Source organism: Sinohyriopsis cumingii, chromosome 8, assembly GCF_028554795.1.
Source record: "Sinohyriopsis cumingii isolate HCF-2022 chromosome 8, ASM2855479v2, whole genome shotgun sequence".
In the NCBI taxonomy this organism is placed as follows: Eukaryota; Metazoa; Mollusca; class Bivalvia; order Unionida; family Unionidae; genus Sinohyriopsis; species Sinohyriopsis cumingii.
The window spans coordinates 43,162,443-43,179,713 of record NC_142968.1 but is presented as its reverse complement, the minus strand read 5'-3'; the positions used below and the strand labels follow the sequence as shown (position 1 = coordinate 43,179,713).

The 17,271-nt window shown below is 38.9% G+C and overlaps 1 protein-coding gene across 1 annotated transcript in view; it reads left to right on the top strand.

Moving 5' to 3' along the window:
- LOC149793383 (hemicentin-1-like) overlaps nucleotides 1-17,271 on the top strand; it is a 178,679-nt gene that overhangs the window by 44,649 nt on the left and 116,759 nt on the right. Inside the window, exons 16-19 of the mRNA XM_089968991.1 lie at nucleotides 4,451-4,744; nucleotides 12,375-12,539; nucleotides 13,297-13,321; nucleotides 13,543-13,589. Of these exons, the coding sequence (XP_089825117.1) occupies nucleotides 4,451-4,744; nucleotides 12,375-12,539; nucleotides 13,297-13,321; nucleotides 13,543-13,589 (531 nt within the window). The remainder of the gene's footprint in view (nucleotides 1-4,450; nucleotides 4,745-12,374; nucleotides 12,540-13,296; nucleotides 13,322-13,542; nucleotides 13,590-17,271) is intronic.

Here is a 17,271-nt window from a genome sequence, read left to right as displayed (position 1 = left end):
GAAAGAAATTCGACCGCCGGCTGGAAAATGCTGGGCTGCCAAAAACCAAATTGTATGTATTACACTAAGTTTATATTACCATCTAAATCAGGGGTCTACAACTCAAACCACCCCGAGGGCCGCATGAGGCCATTTTCGATGGCACAAGGGGCACGCCACCTTTGCTATATCTCATGACACCTTGTAATGCCAGTCATTTTGCGGGCCACGGGATTTCGCTGCGTGTTTGAGACCCCTGATCTAAATGAACTATAATACCAATAGTACTGCATTGTACTTTAAAGTTTATATTACGGACTACATCAACCATACTTCCAATAGCAATGTATTGCACAGATTCTATTACCGTTTACATGGACTACAATACCATTAGCAATTTATTGCACTAAGTTTATATTACCGTCTATATCAACTACAATGCTGTAGTGCACCTCAAAATACTACTTACATTTTTGTAACACCTCCTGTTTGAAAATAACCGTTCGAATAGTTTCACCTAATGCTCTTAATTTCCAATCCCTACAACAATCTTACATGGACATTTTCGGTTTTGTTGTTGCCGCTGTTTCCGTTATTGTACGAGTCTTCTTCACAATGAAACTCTTCCCGTCTCTTGCGCTATCTCTATTTTGCAGTTTTTTCTGCTTGTTGCTACGTTAACCTAACTGTGGAAAAGTTACCTAAGAATTGACTAATTTACAATATTTGTCAGGCGTATCGACTTGTTTACTAATGCTTGCTTTCGAATGATGCATTCATGAAAGATTACATTTGTCATTTCATAATTACTGTCATTACATTGTTTCCGTTTAAAAGTTTCGAATCTTTATTCAAGTTGATTGATTCACTCCGATTCCACTTATATGTTTCGTCATTAAAATATATTTACAACCATTTCTTTTATAGTAAATGTAATTTATTTTGGTCTAATATACATGTTTGTAAGATGGTGATGACAACGAGCTTTACCAGTAAGTTAAATTTTGTTTTTTCTCCAGTAACATTTCACAATATTTACTTATTCTAGGGATACGATTAAATGAAATAATAAACAGCTGAGCTTGTAAAGAGTCGGGAATGTAATCCAAGGGTCGCAGGTTCAATAACCGCCCAAGCCATCCCAAGTAGACGGCTTCAATATGCCCATGGGAAGAAATTTAGCTCCCACTTCTTCGGCGTGCTATCGCCGAATAAAGCGCTAAAAGTGCTGTCCTAAACATCAGCAAACCAATCAGTCTAATGCCCATACTAATTAGACGAACCTTACACAAAAGTCATCCAAACCACCAGTCTAATGCCCATACTAATAAGACGAATTGTACACAAAAATCGTCCAACCAAGCAGTCTAATGTCCATACTATTAAGATGAATCTTACATAAAAATCATCCAACCATCTAGTCTAATGCCCATACTAATAAGATGAATTGCACACAAAAATCGTCCAACCATCCAGTCTGATGCCCATACTAAGTAGATGAATCCTACACAAAAATCATCCAACGAAGCAGTCTAATGTCCATACCAATAAGACGAATCGTACACAAGATCATCCAAGCCACCAGTCTAATGCCCATACTAATAAGATGAATCCTACACAAAAATCATCAAACGAAGATGTAAAATGTCCATATTAATCAAATGAATCGTACACAAACATCACCCATCCAAGCAGCCTAATGCCCGTACTAATTAGATGAATCTTACACAAAATTCATCCTACCAAGCCATATAATGCCCATACTTATTAAATGAATCCTACACAAAAATCATCCAACCATTCATCCTAATTTCCTTAAAAATTAGATGAAACCTACACAAAAAATCCTCAAACAAAACAGTCTAATGCCAATCTTATTCAATGAATTGTACACAAAAATCGTCCAACCAAGCAGTCTAATGTTCATACTAATTAGATGAATCGTATACAAAAATCATATAACCCACCAGTCTAATTCTCATGCTATTATGATGAATCCTACACAAGAATCATACAACCATCCATCTAATGCATATACTAACTAGATCAATCTTACACAACAATCGTCCAACCAAGCAGTCTAATGTCCGTACTAATTAGATGAATCCTGCACAAGAATCATCCAACACACTAGTCTAATGCCTATACTAATAAGATGAATCCTTCACAAAAACCGTCCAACCAACCAGTCCTACTAGATAGACGAATCCTCCAAAACACATCAGCCAACCAACTAGTCTAAGGCCACACTGACCAGATAAATCCTATCAAAACTATATCTTGAAAGCAAGATGTTGAAATATAGATTATACAAATGGGTGCCAATTTATTCTTGATATACAATTCAAAACGCACGTTGTTACATGTTTTAAACAGTATTGGTTATGGAATATCGTGCCAGGCATCATATAATGTAGTGTATTGTAATGTGCTGTAAATCACCATTAACGCCACGAGACATTTTTGTCCTCATGATTTTCCTGAATAACAACTATATAATGGTTATCGAATATTTTCTTTTATAAGCAAATTCCGTGACAAATTTTATTTTGTGATACTTAGGAAACTATTCAGTCTTTTCATCTGACAATGAACAAAATCAGCGAGTCAGCACAACTTACCATCATTATACGCTTTTACTATCGCGAAACATCATAGTGTAATTTTATTTGTTTTACTTCCGTTTTACAGTATAGATTGTGTGAATATTTATTAATGTTGGATTTCCATTGATATTCTAGTATTGTACCATGAGAATTTTTATTAATGTCGAACTATTTTAGCCAAATTGCTTCCTTCAATCATATCAGAGTTTTTCATGCTACAAATTGAACATCCCAACACTCCTATGGCAATGTGCTGACCATTACCATGTTTGGTTCCTCTAATCGTAATTAACTTCATCGTGCACAAATTACACGACTATGATACATTGTATAATGCTTATGCTGATAAAGACACAAGGTTTCAATGCTTGGTAAATCTGTTAGTTTAATGAAATGAATATATATATATATATATATATATATATATATATATATATATATATATATATATATATATATATATATATATATATGAATCATTAAAGTTTGCGAATTAAGTAAATATAAATAATTTTCAAAACAATCTTTCATTGTCAAATATGGCGCATTCGTGCAACAGTTAGAAACTTACAACTGCATTTGTGAAATAAATCGAATGCCACCCCCACCCCCGTTGCACCATAGTAGTTCTTATCAAAGACCAAAACGTAAGATTCAGTTACCTTAGAGAAATGAACTCTAGGTTAATATAATCGTCAGTAGTCCGCTTGAATTCATCTTTAGGAAATAACACACAAGCGTACAGGATGTGAATAAAATGTCGATTATTGGTATGAAGAGAGACTTATTTAACCATTTATTGTGCAATTCCTCTTTATTTATTATCAACAACGACAATATTAATAATAATAATAATAATAATAATAATAAAAGAAGACGAAGTATAACGAATTAATGAATTAATTGATCAAATTGCAGATCTTCCTCTAGTAACTGTTCCACAAACTCAGTTCGTCATTACCAGTGGTGCGGATGTTGTTTTGAACTGTAGTGTTAATGGAAAAGAAATGCCAGTAATAAATGTTCATTGGTACAGACAATATCAAGCCTTACCAAATAATATGAAGTACATATGGAGATAATCAGGACCTGACGCATCCATTAGAATCATTAAAGCCACTGAAAATGATGCTGGGATATATGTGTGTGAAGGAACAACAGATGTCGGTTCCTCTAGAGGAAATAATATCGAGCTCAGAGTGGGATGTATGAGACTTATTTTCAATTAGATTTGTAGCAACTATGGTTCCAAGCAGTAAACACGAGACACACACACACACACACACACACACACACACACACATAAAGAGAGAGACACACAGAGACAATTAAAAAATGTACTAGAAGAATACTTGATAATAGTAGGCAGAATTAATATTTAATACAAATAATACTTTCATACAGGTTAGATAATCTCCCGTGGACCTGGGTTCGAATCTCCGTTGAGTACGAATTAAAAATTCTCTAATATGCATGCTATATCCTGGATATATATATATATATATATATATATATATATATATATATATATATATATATATATATATATATCCTTACAACTCAAAGTACGAATATTTTTACAGTTAAGGGATGAGAACAATTCTATAATTTAACGTCAAGTTGAACTTAATGTAATACCGTGATTATACTTGGACTAAAATCTGACGCTGCATTTTAGTATTCCAGCAATTGAGACTATGCAATAATACATTCTTAATTTGTTCCTTTCTTTTAAACTAATTTTAACAAATCTTGCGTCGATTCTCAGAACATAAGGGTTGAAACAAATGCATATCTTAAAGGGGACAAAATTTAAGTACGGACATGATTAAACCTTCCTAATTTATGTGGTCGTTTATTCCCAGATAAACCAACAGTTACGGTCAGTGAGTACAATTACAGCATAGGATTGGGAGATAATTTGACTCTGCATTGTTCTATCGACGGACATGGCAGTGCGGTTAAAGGGATATCTTGGTTGAAATATGAGAATTCTCAAAACAGATATCTTAATTCCTCCACGAGGTTATTCTGGAACATTTCAAATCCTTCGTTGAAAATTATTAATGTTAGCCTAGATGATGCTGGAAACTATATATGCAGGGGAGAGACAGAACATGGAAGGAGAGAGAGTCAGCATATCAGTGTCCAAGTATTTTGTAAGTACCGGTTTACTACTCGGATTAATACATACATTTCAGAATATATATATATATATATATATATATTTCAATGCCAAAAAGTTTCGCCTATGTATCGATCTTGTTCGTCAAGATCTAGAAAGTTAGTTGGACTACAGGTGACATTGATACTAGATAGGTGTCTGTGAAATATATTCTATCAAAAGAGTTTTTGAATACTTTTGATGATTGTATGTATGTATGTATGTATGTATGTATGTGTTGTCATCCTTAAAATATCTTCATTGCATAATGATATAACGTGATTAAACTCTACTCATCCGGGATGTATTTGCATTTGATGGTTTGGTAAAATGATGAAACACATCACGATTGGCATAGGAGAATTCATGATTATATAGAAGTAATACGAAGGTTTCAATAAGGGAAATAATTCTAATTAATTATTGAAGCTTCGATCGTTTAAAAATGGGCGCGCGTGTGTGTGTGTTTTGTGTGTGTGTGTATGTGTGTGATTTTGGCATTTTAATGTAGCTTTAACACTTTGAGTCATATCGCTACGATGTCTACAGTGTGGCAGTTTATTGTGATGTCTAGCACTATGCCATCATGTCCCATCTTATGACATTATCCTGACACCAGGCCCACCAGTCCCTACACCAAACTTTTATTGCGCAAAATCGAGGCAGCTGTAAGTACCATCTGTATAAGTCTTTAGTATGATTCGGCCAGAGTTCGAACTCGAGACATTTCATATCCAAGGCGGACACTCTTACCACTTAGGCCACCGGAGAGGTCATTGAAAATGCTGTTGTTGTTGTTGTTGTAGGGTTTAACGCCATTTTTCAGCACGTGATAGGCTACACATGGCTGCCAGTATTAATGCAGTATCTTATATAAAAAATAACTTTAATTTACAAAGCAGCTCTTGAGCTCATATTGGAATTATGTGGAAAAAATTAATTAATAGGCTGTATCCCATATAAGGCTTCAAAGTAAAATATCACGTGAAATGAGTATCAATTTAACTGTTTACACTAATAAAACATTCACGAAGACAAACATAATCCCAGTTGTTGCCAGTGTCGCCAGACAACGTTGTTGTAGCATCAGAATATATGGTGCCAGATATATGTAAAATGGTGGAAAAGAGCAACTCTTAAATTATTCATTTCGATAGATAGCAAAATACTTAATCCATATTTTGCCATAGATGCAACATGGAGGGTTTTCTCTTTAACTTGTTTTAATTTTGTGATAATATTCTCAGTATGCAGCACACATCAATGTCAGCAGATCTATAATTGAATTCATAATTTGCATTGCTCTCTCTCTCTCTCTCTCTCTCTCTCTCTCTCTCTCTCTCTCTCACACACACACACACAAACACACACACACAAGCCTCTAATTCATCTTTCGGTACACGTGTGTGAAGTCTTGGGTTATATTAAGCACACGTGCGTGGAGTGTGGTGTCATACTCGTAAATACAATAGTAGAACCCAAAATTCTACAAAGTCAGTAAAACTGGTTCCCACCCTAAAGTCTTAGCTGAGGAAATAGTGGAAATAAATAAATGTGTATGCTTTATATCCTGTACAGTGGTGTCGCTCAGCAATAAGATTTTCCCTCAGGAATGAATCCATCTGACATCGGTATTAATTTTAGGCGGAAAATAATTAATGAAATGAAAAATATTTTGACAGAAAGATCAAATACTATTCAGGTAATGTAAGGAGAAATAAAGTAGCGTATCACTTTCTGAATTGGGTACAGGTTGCCATGTTAATATTTATAGGTGAAAGTGTTGAACAAGTAACTGTTGCAGTTGTTTGTTTATTTAGTGCGTTTTCTGAACATAAATGCTGACCGCTCCAGTGGCCTAGTGGTAGAGCGTTGGACTCTGATGTGGAAGTCTCTCTCTCTCTCTCTCTCTCTCACACACACACACACACTCGCACATATATAAAGATAGAGACAGAGAGAGACACACACAGACAGATACAATTATAAAATGTACTAGACAGAACGGAAAGTGTTACCCCTGGAGTCTATAGAAGAATACTTGATAATAGTAGGCAGAATTAATATTTAATACAAATAATACTATCATACAGATTAAAGAATCTCCCGCGGACCTGGGCTTGAATTTTCGTTGAGCACGATTTAAAACTTCTCTAATATGCATGATATTATATATATATATATATATATATATATATATATATATATATATATATATATATATATATATATATATATATATATATATATATATATATATATATATATCCTTACAACTCAAAGTACGAATATTTTTACAGTTAAGGGATGTGAACAATTTTATATTTTTAACGTCAAGTTAAACTTAATGTAATCAATCAATCAATCAATCCTCTCTGCGCCGTCTGGTGCTTGAGGCGACAGCAAGGGAGCACCATTTTGGTCTGTCGGATGCTGTTATGGGGGCGGCCTTCAGGGTGAGGCCTCTGGTCTTGAGTTCTCGTTCCACGGTACGGCGCCAGGTCTCTTTGGGTCTGCCACGGTTCCTTTTCCCCTGTGGAGTCCATCTCAGTGCCACCCTTGGTAGTGAGTCGGGGGCATTCTGCAGACGTGGCCGAGCCATCTCCATCTCCGAGTTGCAATGGTCTCAGCGATGGTGTTTTCGCCCGCTCTGTACCGGAGTTCCTCATTCGAGATCATGTTTGGCCAGAAGATCGTCATGATCCGTCGCAGGCATTTGGTCTGGAAGACTTCGAGCTTGCGTTCTATGTTAGCAGTGGTCTTCCAACACTTTGACCCATACAAAAGGACGCTCAGCACGTTGCTCTTGAAGATACGGATCTTTGTGTGGGCGCTGCGGTTTGTTGTCCTCCAGATGGGCTTTAGCATTTCGAAGGCCTGGTTGGCCTTGCTGATTCTTGTGGTGACTTCCCTTGTGCAATCTCCATCCGTGGCGACCTTGCTGTCCAGGTACGTGAATTTGTCTACTTCTTGCAGGGGCTGGTCATTAATGGTGATTGGGTCGCCTACTCTAGTGTTCTTCCTCAAGACTTGTGTCTTCCCTATGTTGACTCGAAGACCTATGGTGCTTGCTGTCTGTACCAACTGTTGTGTCTTCTGTTGGATATCCTGGTGTCTGCTTGCCAGCAACCCGATGTCGTCGGCATAATCCAGGTCATCCAGCATTGAGGTCAGCGTCCACTGTATTCCTTGCCTCCTGCCCTCTGTGGTGCGGCGCATGATCCAGTCAATGGCCAGTGAGAAGAGAATCGGCAAGAGAATGCATCCTTGCTTCACTCCGGTTTCCACCTTGAATGGTTCAGTGAGTAGGTTGTTGTGGATGACTCTGCACTCAAAGTTCTCGTACACGGACCTGATGACGTTGACAAGTTTCTGGGGGATGCCATAGTGTCGTAGGATCTTCCACAGAGAGGATCGGTGCAGGCTGTGGAAGGCCTTCTCAAAGTCCACAAAGACCACATAAAGGGAGCCATTCCGCTCATGGGACTGCTCAAGGATCTGTCTCAGAACGAAGATGTGGTCGATGTAGGATTTGCCCTTCCTAAAGCCTGCCTGTTCCTGGCATAGAATGTCGTCCACAGCTGTTGTGATGCGCTGGAGAATGATGCGACTGAAAATCTTACTGGTGATGGATAGTAAGGAGATTCCTCGCCAGTTGTTGCAGTTCCCCAGATCTCCTTTCTTGGGAAGTTTGACGATGATTCCTGTTTTCCAGTCATTTGGTGCTTCTTCACTATCCCAGATCTTTTGGAGACTCTGGCAAAGAAGCTGCGTTGTCTTTGTGTCTTCTGCCTTCAGCATCTCGGGGCATACTCCATCATCGCCAGGTGCTTTCCCATTCTTCAGCTTGTGGGTGGATGGCCTGCTTGACCTCCTCAACAGTGATGTCGTCGCAGTTGATGTCAAGGTCCTCCACTGCTTCAGGAATGTCAGCGGGTACATGTGGGTCTGGGCGATTCAGTATGGACTCAAAATATTGCTTCCATCTCTTAAGCTTCTCCTCCTCCTCTGTGACATGAGTTCCATCTTCATCTCTCACTGGAAGGTCGTGGTGCTGGCCGTATTTGCCCTTCAGCTTCTTGGCGTTCTGGTACACCGTTTTCATGTCTTTCTGTTCTGCTGCTGTCTCCGCCTCCTTTGCCTGTCTCTCTGTGTATTCTCTCCTGTCTCTCCTTGCTGATTTCTTCACCTCCTTGTCTTTTTCGCTATACTCCTTCGAATGTCTCTCTTTCAGTCTTGGTGAGTTGGCGTCCAAAAGTCTCTTCTTAATCTGTCTTCTCTCGCCTATGCGAGTCCACGTCTCTCCTGATATCCACTCTGTCTTCTTACTATTCCTATAACCTAAAATGACTTCTCCTGCTTCCTTCATTGTTCTGTTGAAATTGTCAATGGTCAGCGCTGTCTCATCTTCTAGAACACTAAACCTATTCCTTAGGGCCAGCCTAAACTCTTCCTTCACTTTTGGATCTTTCAGCTTGGCCACATCGAAGCGCTGATTCTTGGAGACCCCTATCCTAACTTTCCTAAGCTTCAAAGTCATCTTGGTCACCAGAAGACTATGGTCGCTGCCGATGTCAGCGTGTCGGATCACTCGCATGTCCTGCAGGGAATGTTTCCATCGGCCGTTGATGATGATGTGGTCGATCTGGTTCTGAGTTCTGCCGTCTGGTGATGTCCATGTGAGCTTGTGGATGTCCTTGTGCTCGAACAGGGTCCATCCTATGACCAAGTCATTCTCCTCACAAAAGTTGACCAGTCTTTCCCCGTTGTCGGTCATCACACTTACTCCATGGCGCCCCATGGTCCTCTCTCTGTCTTTATTGTCGCAGCCGACCCTAGCGTTGAAGTCGCCAAGTAGCAACAGGATGTCATGTCGAGGGACGTCCTCTAAAACGGTTCGTAGATTGTCGTAGAAGGTGTCTTTGTCCTCTTCTTCCGCGTCGTCTATTGGTGCATAGGCCACAACAACAGATAGCTTGGCGTACTTGGAGTTCATCCTGATGTACAGTAGGCGCTCATTCACTGGCTTCCACTGTAGAACGGTATTGGTCTTGTTCTTGCTGATAATGATGGCGACTCCGTCCCGGTGGTCTTTGTCCTTCCTTCCGGCCCAGATGATAACTTCTCTGGAGTTCAACTTCTTCTTGCCGGCACCAGTCCATCGTGCTTCTGTTACACCCATGAGGGTCAAGTTGTAGTGATTCAACTCGCTCACTGCTTGTGCCAGTTTTCCAGTCTAGTTGAGCGTTCGCACGTTCCAGCATCCAACTCTGATCCATGCTTTTGGCGTCAGGAGTTTCTCTATTGGGATGGTAACGTCCTTGTCGTTTTGTTCTCCATCCGTCATAGAGCCAGTTGCCTGGTCTGCTTCGCTCCCAGCGCCGGTTGTCGTTTGTTCCTTTGTTGTCGTTTCCGTAGCAAGAGTTGTTTTAACGGGGTGAGGTTGCTAGCCCCACGCCCAACCCTCCTCCTTATTCAGCCGGGCTTGGGACCGTCCTTGGCGGAGTTGAATTATTAGAACTTAATGTAATTATTAGAACTTAATGTAATACTGTGATTATATGTTGAACAAAAATCTCACGCTGCATTTTGGTATTCCAGCAATTGAGACTATACAATAATACATTCTTAATTTGTTCGTTTCTTTTAAACTAATTCAAAAAATCTTGCTTCGATTCTCAGAACATAAGAGTTCCAACAAATGCATATCTTAAAGGGGACAACATTTAAGCACGGACATGATGAAACCTTCCTAATTTATGTGTTCGTTTTTTCGCAGATAAACCAATAGTTGCGGTCAATGAGTACAATGAAATTACTACTCGGATTAATACGTACATTTCAGAATATATATATATATCTTTTTCAATGTCAGAAAGTTTCGCATATTTATCGATCTTGTTCGTCAAGATCTAGAAAGTATGTTGGACTACAGCTGACAATGATACTAGATAGGTGTATGTGAAATATATGTGTTAATGAATGTATGCATGTGTTGTCGTCCTTAAAGTATCTTCATTGTATAATGTTATAATGTGATTAAACTCTTCTTATCCTGGATATATTTGTATTTGATGATATAGTGAAATGATGAAACACATCATGACTAGTATAGGAGAATTCATGATTAAATAGAAATAATACTAAGGTTTCAATAAAGGAAATAATTCTAATTAATTCTTGAAGCATCGATCGTTTACAAATGCGCGCACGTATGTGTGTGTGTGTGTGTGTGTGTGTGTGTGTGTGTGTGTGTGTGTTTGTTTGTGTGTGATTTGGATTTTTTACTTAGCTTTAACAGTTTTAGTCATGCCGCTACGATGTCTGCAGTGGCAGTTTATTTTGTGATGTCCAGCACTATGGCATCATGTCCCATCTTGTCACATTATCCTGACACCAGGCCCACCAGTCCGTACACCAAATATTTATTGCTGAGCGCAAATCGAGCCAGCTGTAAGTATCATCTGTATAAGTCTTTAGTATGACTCGGCCAGGGTTCGAACCCGCGACCTCTTGCATTAAAGAAGGACGCTCGTACCACTTAGGCCACCGCATAGGTCATTGAAAATGCAGTACCTTATATATAAAAAATTAACCGTAATTTACAACGCAGCTGTTGAGCTTATATTTGAATTACGTGGAAAAAATTAATTTATAGGCTTTATCCGATATAAGGCTTCAAAGTAAAATATCACGTAAAATGAGGATACATTTAGCCATTTACGCCAACAACACATTCGCGAAAGACAAACACAATCCCAGTCGTTGTCAGTGTCGCCAGACAACGTAGTTGTTGTATTGGAATCTATGGTGCCCTGCATATGTTGTTGTTGTTGTTGTTGTTGTTGTTTAACTCCATTTTTCAGCACACGATAGGCCATACATGGCGGCCAGTATTAACGGTGGAGGAAGAACCTGGGAAATCGACAGAAAGAACCACCGACCCTCGAGAAGGTACTGGCAAGCTTTCTCACATACCCACATTGGCCGAATCCGAGACTCGAACCCACACAGACAGAGGTGAGATGGCAGTGATCCGTAACGGAGAGCGCTTTAGACCACTCGGCCACTCGGGGCCCCGCCCTGCATATGTAAAACTGTTGAAAAGAGTAACCCTTACGTGGCTCATTTCCAGAGATAGCAATATACTTAATCCGTATTTTGTCATAGACGCAACATGGATGGTTTTCTTTTTAAATTGTATTAACTTTGTGATAATATTCATATATCATAATCTCTCTCTCTCTCTCTCTCTCTCTCTCTCTCTCTCTCTCTCACACACACACACACACACAAGCCTCTAATTCTTCTTTCGGTACAAGTTTGTGAAGTGTTGTGTTACATTAAGCACACATGCGTGTAGTGCAGTATTATATTCATAAATACAATAGTATAGCCTAAAAAAATCTACAGAGTTAGTAAAACTAGTTCCCACTTTGAAGTCTTGGCTGTGTCTTTTCTATACATAAGAGTGAACATAAATAAGTGTGTATGCTTTATACCCCGTACAGTGGTGTCGCTCAGCAATAATATTTTCCCTCAGGAATGAATTCAGCTGACAACACATGGAACTTAAAAGTATTACTTACGTTACACATTAATTCTTGTAACTAATTTTCCTTTAGATCTTCCTGGTATCAGCCAACAAGATAAAGATCGGACTGGTATATCATCTATGACATCTGTGATCTGTGGCGTATCTATTGTGGCTTGCGTGACCTTCGTAATTTGGATCGCTTTGATTGTAGTCGTTATTATTATCCGAAGGAAGCGCCTGAAACGACGTAAAGGTAATACATGTAATCTAATCTTTAAATAGTTTACGGATGGGATGCGACGACGACGTAATAAAACTAAATCTTAAATTGTATCTCCTTTCCTTTCTAGGATACCGTAGTTATATCAGAGACATATAACATGCCTTCAGCTCGATGTGCCTTTTATATATTTGTAATTATTTTTTGTCTTTGTTTAGTGACTTCATAACAGAAGATGCCTTAGTGCCACAAGTCCTAATGAAATTGATGACTTCAGAGCTATGTCCATTGCATCGACATGTTTAACAGAATTCCTCGATTCAGGCAATCTGCAATTGAAGTTAGATTTATGATCCTTCTATATTGATTTGAAAAAACTTAGCATTATGGCTGCTTTGAAAACAATTTTGGGGTTGTTCAAGCTTAAAATTGTGGCTAAATGGAACACAGTTTTCAAATTGTGTCTGCATTTGACCTTAGCGGTAACAACTCCATGCTAGTAAATATTGCAACGGACGCGTAGTGCTAATTAACTTCGAAATTGTACACAATAGCTTTTTCATATCACTAGGTTCCAGTTCGAAACTTGTTATTCTAGTTCAAACTTAAGCCCGTTCTTGATTGTTGATGGTAATAATTAAAGCTAAATTTATTGAATACCTCACGTTATCCTCTCATCCTACGTTTCTTTATCTAATATATAAAACATTCGTCCAAGGTCTTATTAAACACTCCATAACATGTTCTGAAGACCTGCAATTAACTAATGTTCATTTCTTTTCGTTGATAGATAAGCCAGATTCAGGAGTAAGAAGGTACACTTTTTCATTCTACTAGCTGAAGCAAAAATAAAAATTATTTTGAATCTTATGTTTTCCACACTTGTTAAGCTTCCAATCTATTATATGATTGATGGTATGCTGTTTTCATTATTATTATGTATGCAACAACACCATATTATTTAAGAATAAAGACATAACTAAATGTGCAAGAAAAATTGTGATATTATGAAATCCGCTTTTTTATTCATTTGCAGTACAAATGAACAACAGCAGCCTTCATCATTGGAAAATATTAGTAGTGGTAAGTTCTTTTATGCTGTCTCTTACGTGCACTCTCTCTCTCTCTCTCTTTCTCTCTCTCTCTCTCTCTCTCTCTCTCTCTATATGTATATATATATATATATATATATATATATATATATATATATATATATATATATATATATATATATATATATATATATATATATATATATATATATATATATAAAATCAGCATGAGTATTATCGTCACAAGCAGTATCAACAACAACATCAATAACACAATTTTTATACGTTAATAATATATCAACTACCCACAGGATTAATTTATACAGAAAGGCCTGAAGAAAATCATATCATAATAGTAGTGAATGGGGGCACTTTAGCCTTAATGGGAATTAGCATTATAAACACCCCTGGGTCACTTTAACCTCAATGGGAAATTTAACATTACGAAAACACCTGGGTCACTTTAGCCTCAAGGGAATTTAACATGGGAAAATTTTTTGGGTCTGTTGAGCCTCAAGGGGAATTTAACATGGGAAAAAATTTTGGGTCTGTTGAGCCTCAAGGGGAATTGAACATGGAAAATAATCTTGGGTCTGTTGAGCCTCAAGGGGAATTGAACATAGGGAATAAATCGTGGGACTGTCTAGGGACAAAGAGAATTGAACAGGGGATTTTTTTTAAAATAAAAAAAATGAGGTAGGCAATTGAAAGTCTATCTCTTTTCGAGAGATGTGGGTGGCCCTGAAAATGGCCTTTGGGTTAATATATGCCCTTAACATAAAGGATATCTGTGACTTCTACTTGTCCTTAGGCTTCGTCTCACTGTAGGACCGTAAATCAGGACTCTTTTGAGGCATCCTTGCCTCTCCACGTAAATCCTACGTATCCATAGGTTGCTGGCGGTCCTATGGTATGTCCGTCCTGAACATCATTGTTGACACAAGGGTGGAAGATTCAACGTCAGTCCACATGCTGAGGCGACGAGAACAGGTAAATCAATGCAGTGAACTGCGCTTATTTATAGGTAGAGGAAGGATTGAAACGAACTGAGTTCATTGACCAATCCAAACACGCGTTACAAAATTCAGTCAGCTCGCATCCAATCCGAAGAGAACAGTCTGTGACGTCACGTGGTCTACATAGATTCGCTAGCGCCTGTGTGCAGTCAATCTATGCGACAGTTATTCAACATGACGGAAACTCAGAAAACGATCAATTGGGATGCACCAGCAGTGGAGACCACCCAAGGCAACCCGGACTTACTTTCAGAAGAGGTAAATTGGGATTTTGTGGATTTTCTTACCTCGCAAGAATTTGTTCCGGAACCTTCGTCACCTTCTTCATTACCGTACGTGGAGAATTTTAGACAGAGACAGAAAGAAGAATTGGAGAAATTTATACAACGACAAAAGGAAGCGGAACATCTTTTCTTTTACAGCAACAACAGCAAGAAGAGGCAAGAAAAAAACAAGAAGAAGAAGCAGCAAAGAAACAAGAGGGTGAAAATCAAACGGTCACGGTACTGTTAGACATTTTAGCGGAGTTAAGAAGTCTGAAACAAATGTATCAGACTTCTTTATCACGACCGAAGAGAATACAACCTTACCGAGCTAAATACGCCAACCCTGTGACTAAGCCTACCGTACCACCCTTAGTGCTTTCAACCAAATCATCATCATCAGAAGTAGGCCTCGGCCGTGGCAGAGGCTTAAGGCAGTTAAAGTTGATTGCTTAAACTCACCCCTACACCAAAAACCAAAGGCCCTTTTCAGGGCCACCCACTTCTCTCGAAACGAGATAGACTTTCAATTGCCAATAACTCAAAAAGAAAAAAAAAAAAAAAATTTTTACCCCTATGTTACGTGTATATGAGTGCGTGAGTGTACCTTCTCATTTAAAATCAAAACTCAAAGACACTTACCTTTTTATTCCTAATTTATTCTTTTATAAATAGTTACAATCCAATTCACAATTCACAACAGAGCACTTTAAAAAGTACATTCACTTCTTCTGTCTCACTGTTTAGTCTCTCTGTTTTTTAAATTTCTTCACCGTCACAGTCTTTTCCTCCTCTTCCTCCTCACTTTCTTCCCTTCTTCTTTTCTTCTCCTGTTTCTTTTTCTTCACCTGTCTGCTATCTTCCTCCTCTTCTTCTTCCTCTGAAGAATCCCTCTCTTCTTCTGACTCCTCTTGTTTCTTTTTTGGGCAATCTGGAGACCAATGTTCTTTTTCTTGACAATAATAACAGGTATCTTGACTTTTGTCTTTTTAACCCCTGTTTTTCTTTTTTGACGGTCTGGACACTCTGAAGACCAATGCCCTTTCTTCTGACAGATATAGCAAGTATCTTCACTTTTATCTCGAAATGAAGGAGAGTAGTCCGAAGGCTGGTCTGAAGAAAATTTTCTAATGACCCCTCGCAAAGCTCTGATGAAACGTTCGATTTGGCTAGTCTCTTCCATCGTTGTGCTCGGTTAGAGAGTGAAATGAATAGTGAAAGGACAAGACACACACCCTTTTATATACGCTGGTCTGCCATGACTATAAATTAGTCCATGCTGTTTAAATTTTAGTCATTTGACGTTTTGCTATCAAGATGAAACGATCCAATTCATTTGAGAAGAAAGAAGATAGTAAGAGGCAGAAACGTGATCTATCGCCTCGTACCAAAGCTGAAGTCTTGGCACAAATTCATGCCAGTGATTTTGAAGAGGACATGAGTGAACCAGAATCCGAACCCTCTAAACAAAGTTCACCACCCTTAGTTAACCCTGAAAAGTACTATTCCATTCGAGAGACAGAAAAGCGCTCCTCTAGAAAATTTAGAACCACGGCTTACAAATACACGGTGAAGTTTAAAGATTTCAAGGCCGAAGTACCGTTAGAGAAAGCAGAGGGGTTCATCACCGGGGTGTGGGATTCTTTACTCACCACACTCAAGCGACAATGTCAACCCAAAGAAGACGATCGCTTGAGACTTTCCATACAACACGAAAGTTTGAAATCCCCTGTTTGGATCGAGTTTAGCAGCCCTGCAGAATTGACCGCTTCCAAAGTCATGGACAAGATTCAACACGTGAAACAATCCAATGACCAGTTTGACATCACCGATGGAAAAGCCACATTGGACATGACCCACGTCTCTCCTCCTCAAGGGACTGGCCGCAGAAAGATCTTACTGGTGAACGACCTTCGCAGCACCAAAAAGAGTCTCGTCCGAATTAACAACCCTCAAGACCAGATGTGTTTAGCCAGGGCTATCGTGGTGGGACGAACCTATGCTAACAAGAATGACACGGCAGAATGGAAAAGAGCCTGGAAATCTATTAGACAACCGGACCGAGCCAAACAACGAAGTGAAGCAGAACTCCTGTTGCAACAAGCCGGCCTGTCCAAAGACACACCCTGTGGCATTCCTGAAATGCAAACATTGCAAGATGTCCTAGCTCCACGCTACGCCTTGAAAGTGCACCCTTAAGAAATGCGTGGGCCTCTGTTGTTTCGAGGGAAAGACTTTAAGGATGGAAAATACATTCATGTCTATTATCATGATGACCATTTCGATACCATTACCAGTATCACCGGATTCCTGGGATATGCTTATTACTGTGAGAAATGTGACCATGGCTATAACAATCGAGAACAACACAAACATTGTGGATCGAAATGCTCAGGATGTTTGGACTCTCCACCCTGTCTGAACGAAGGGCAAG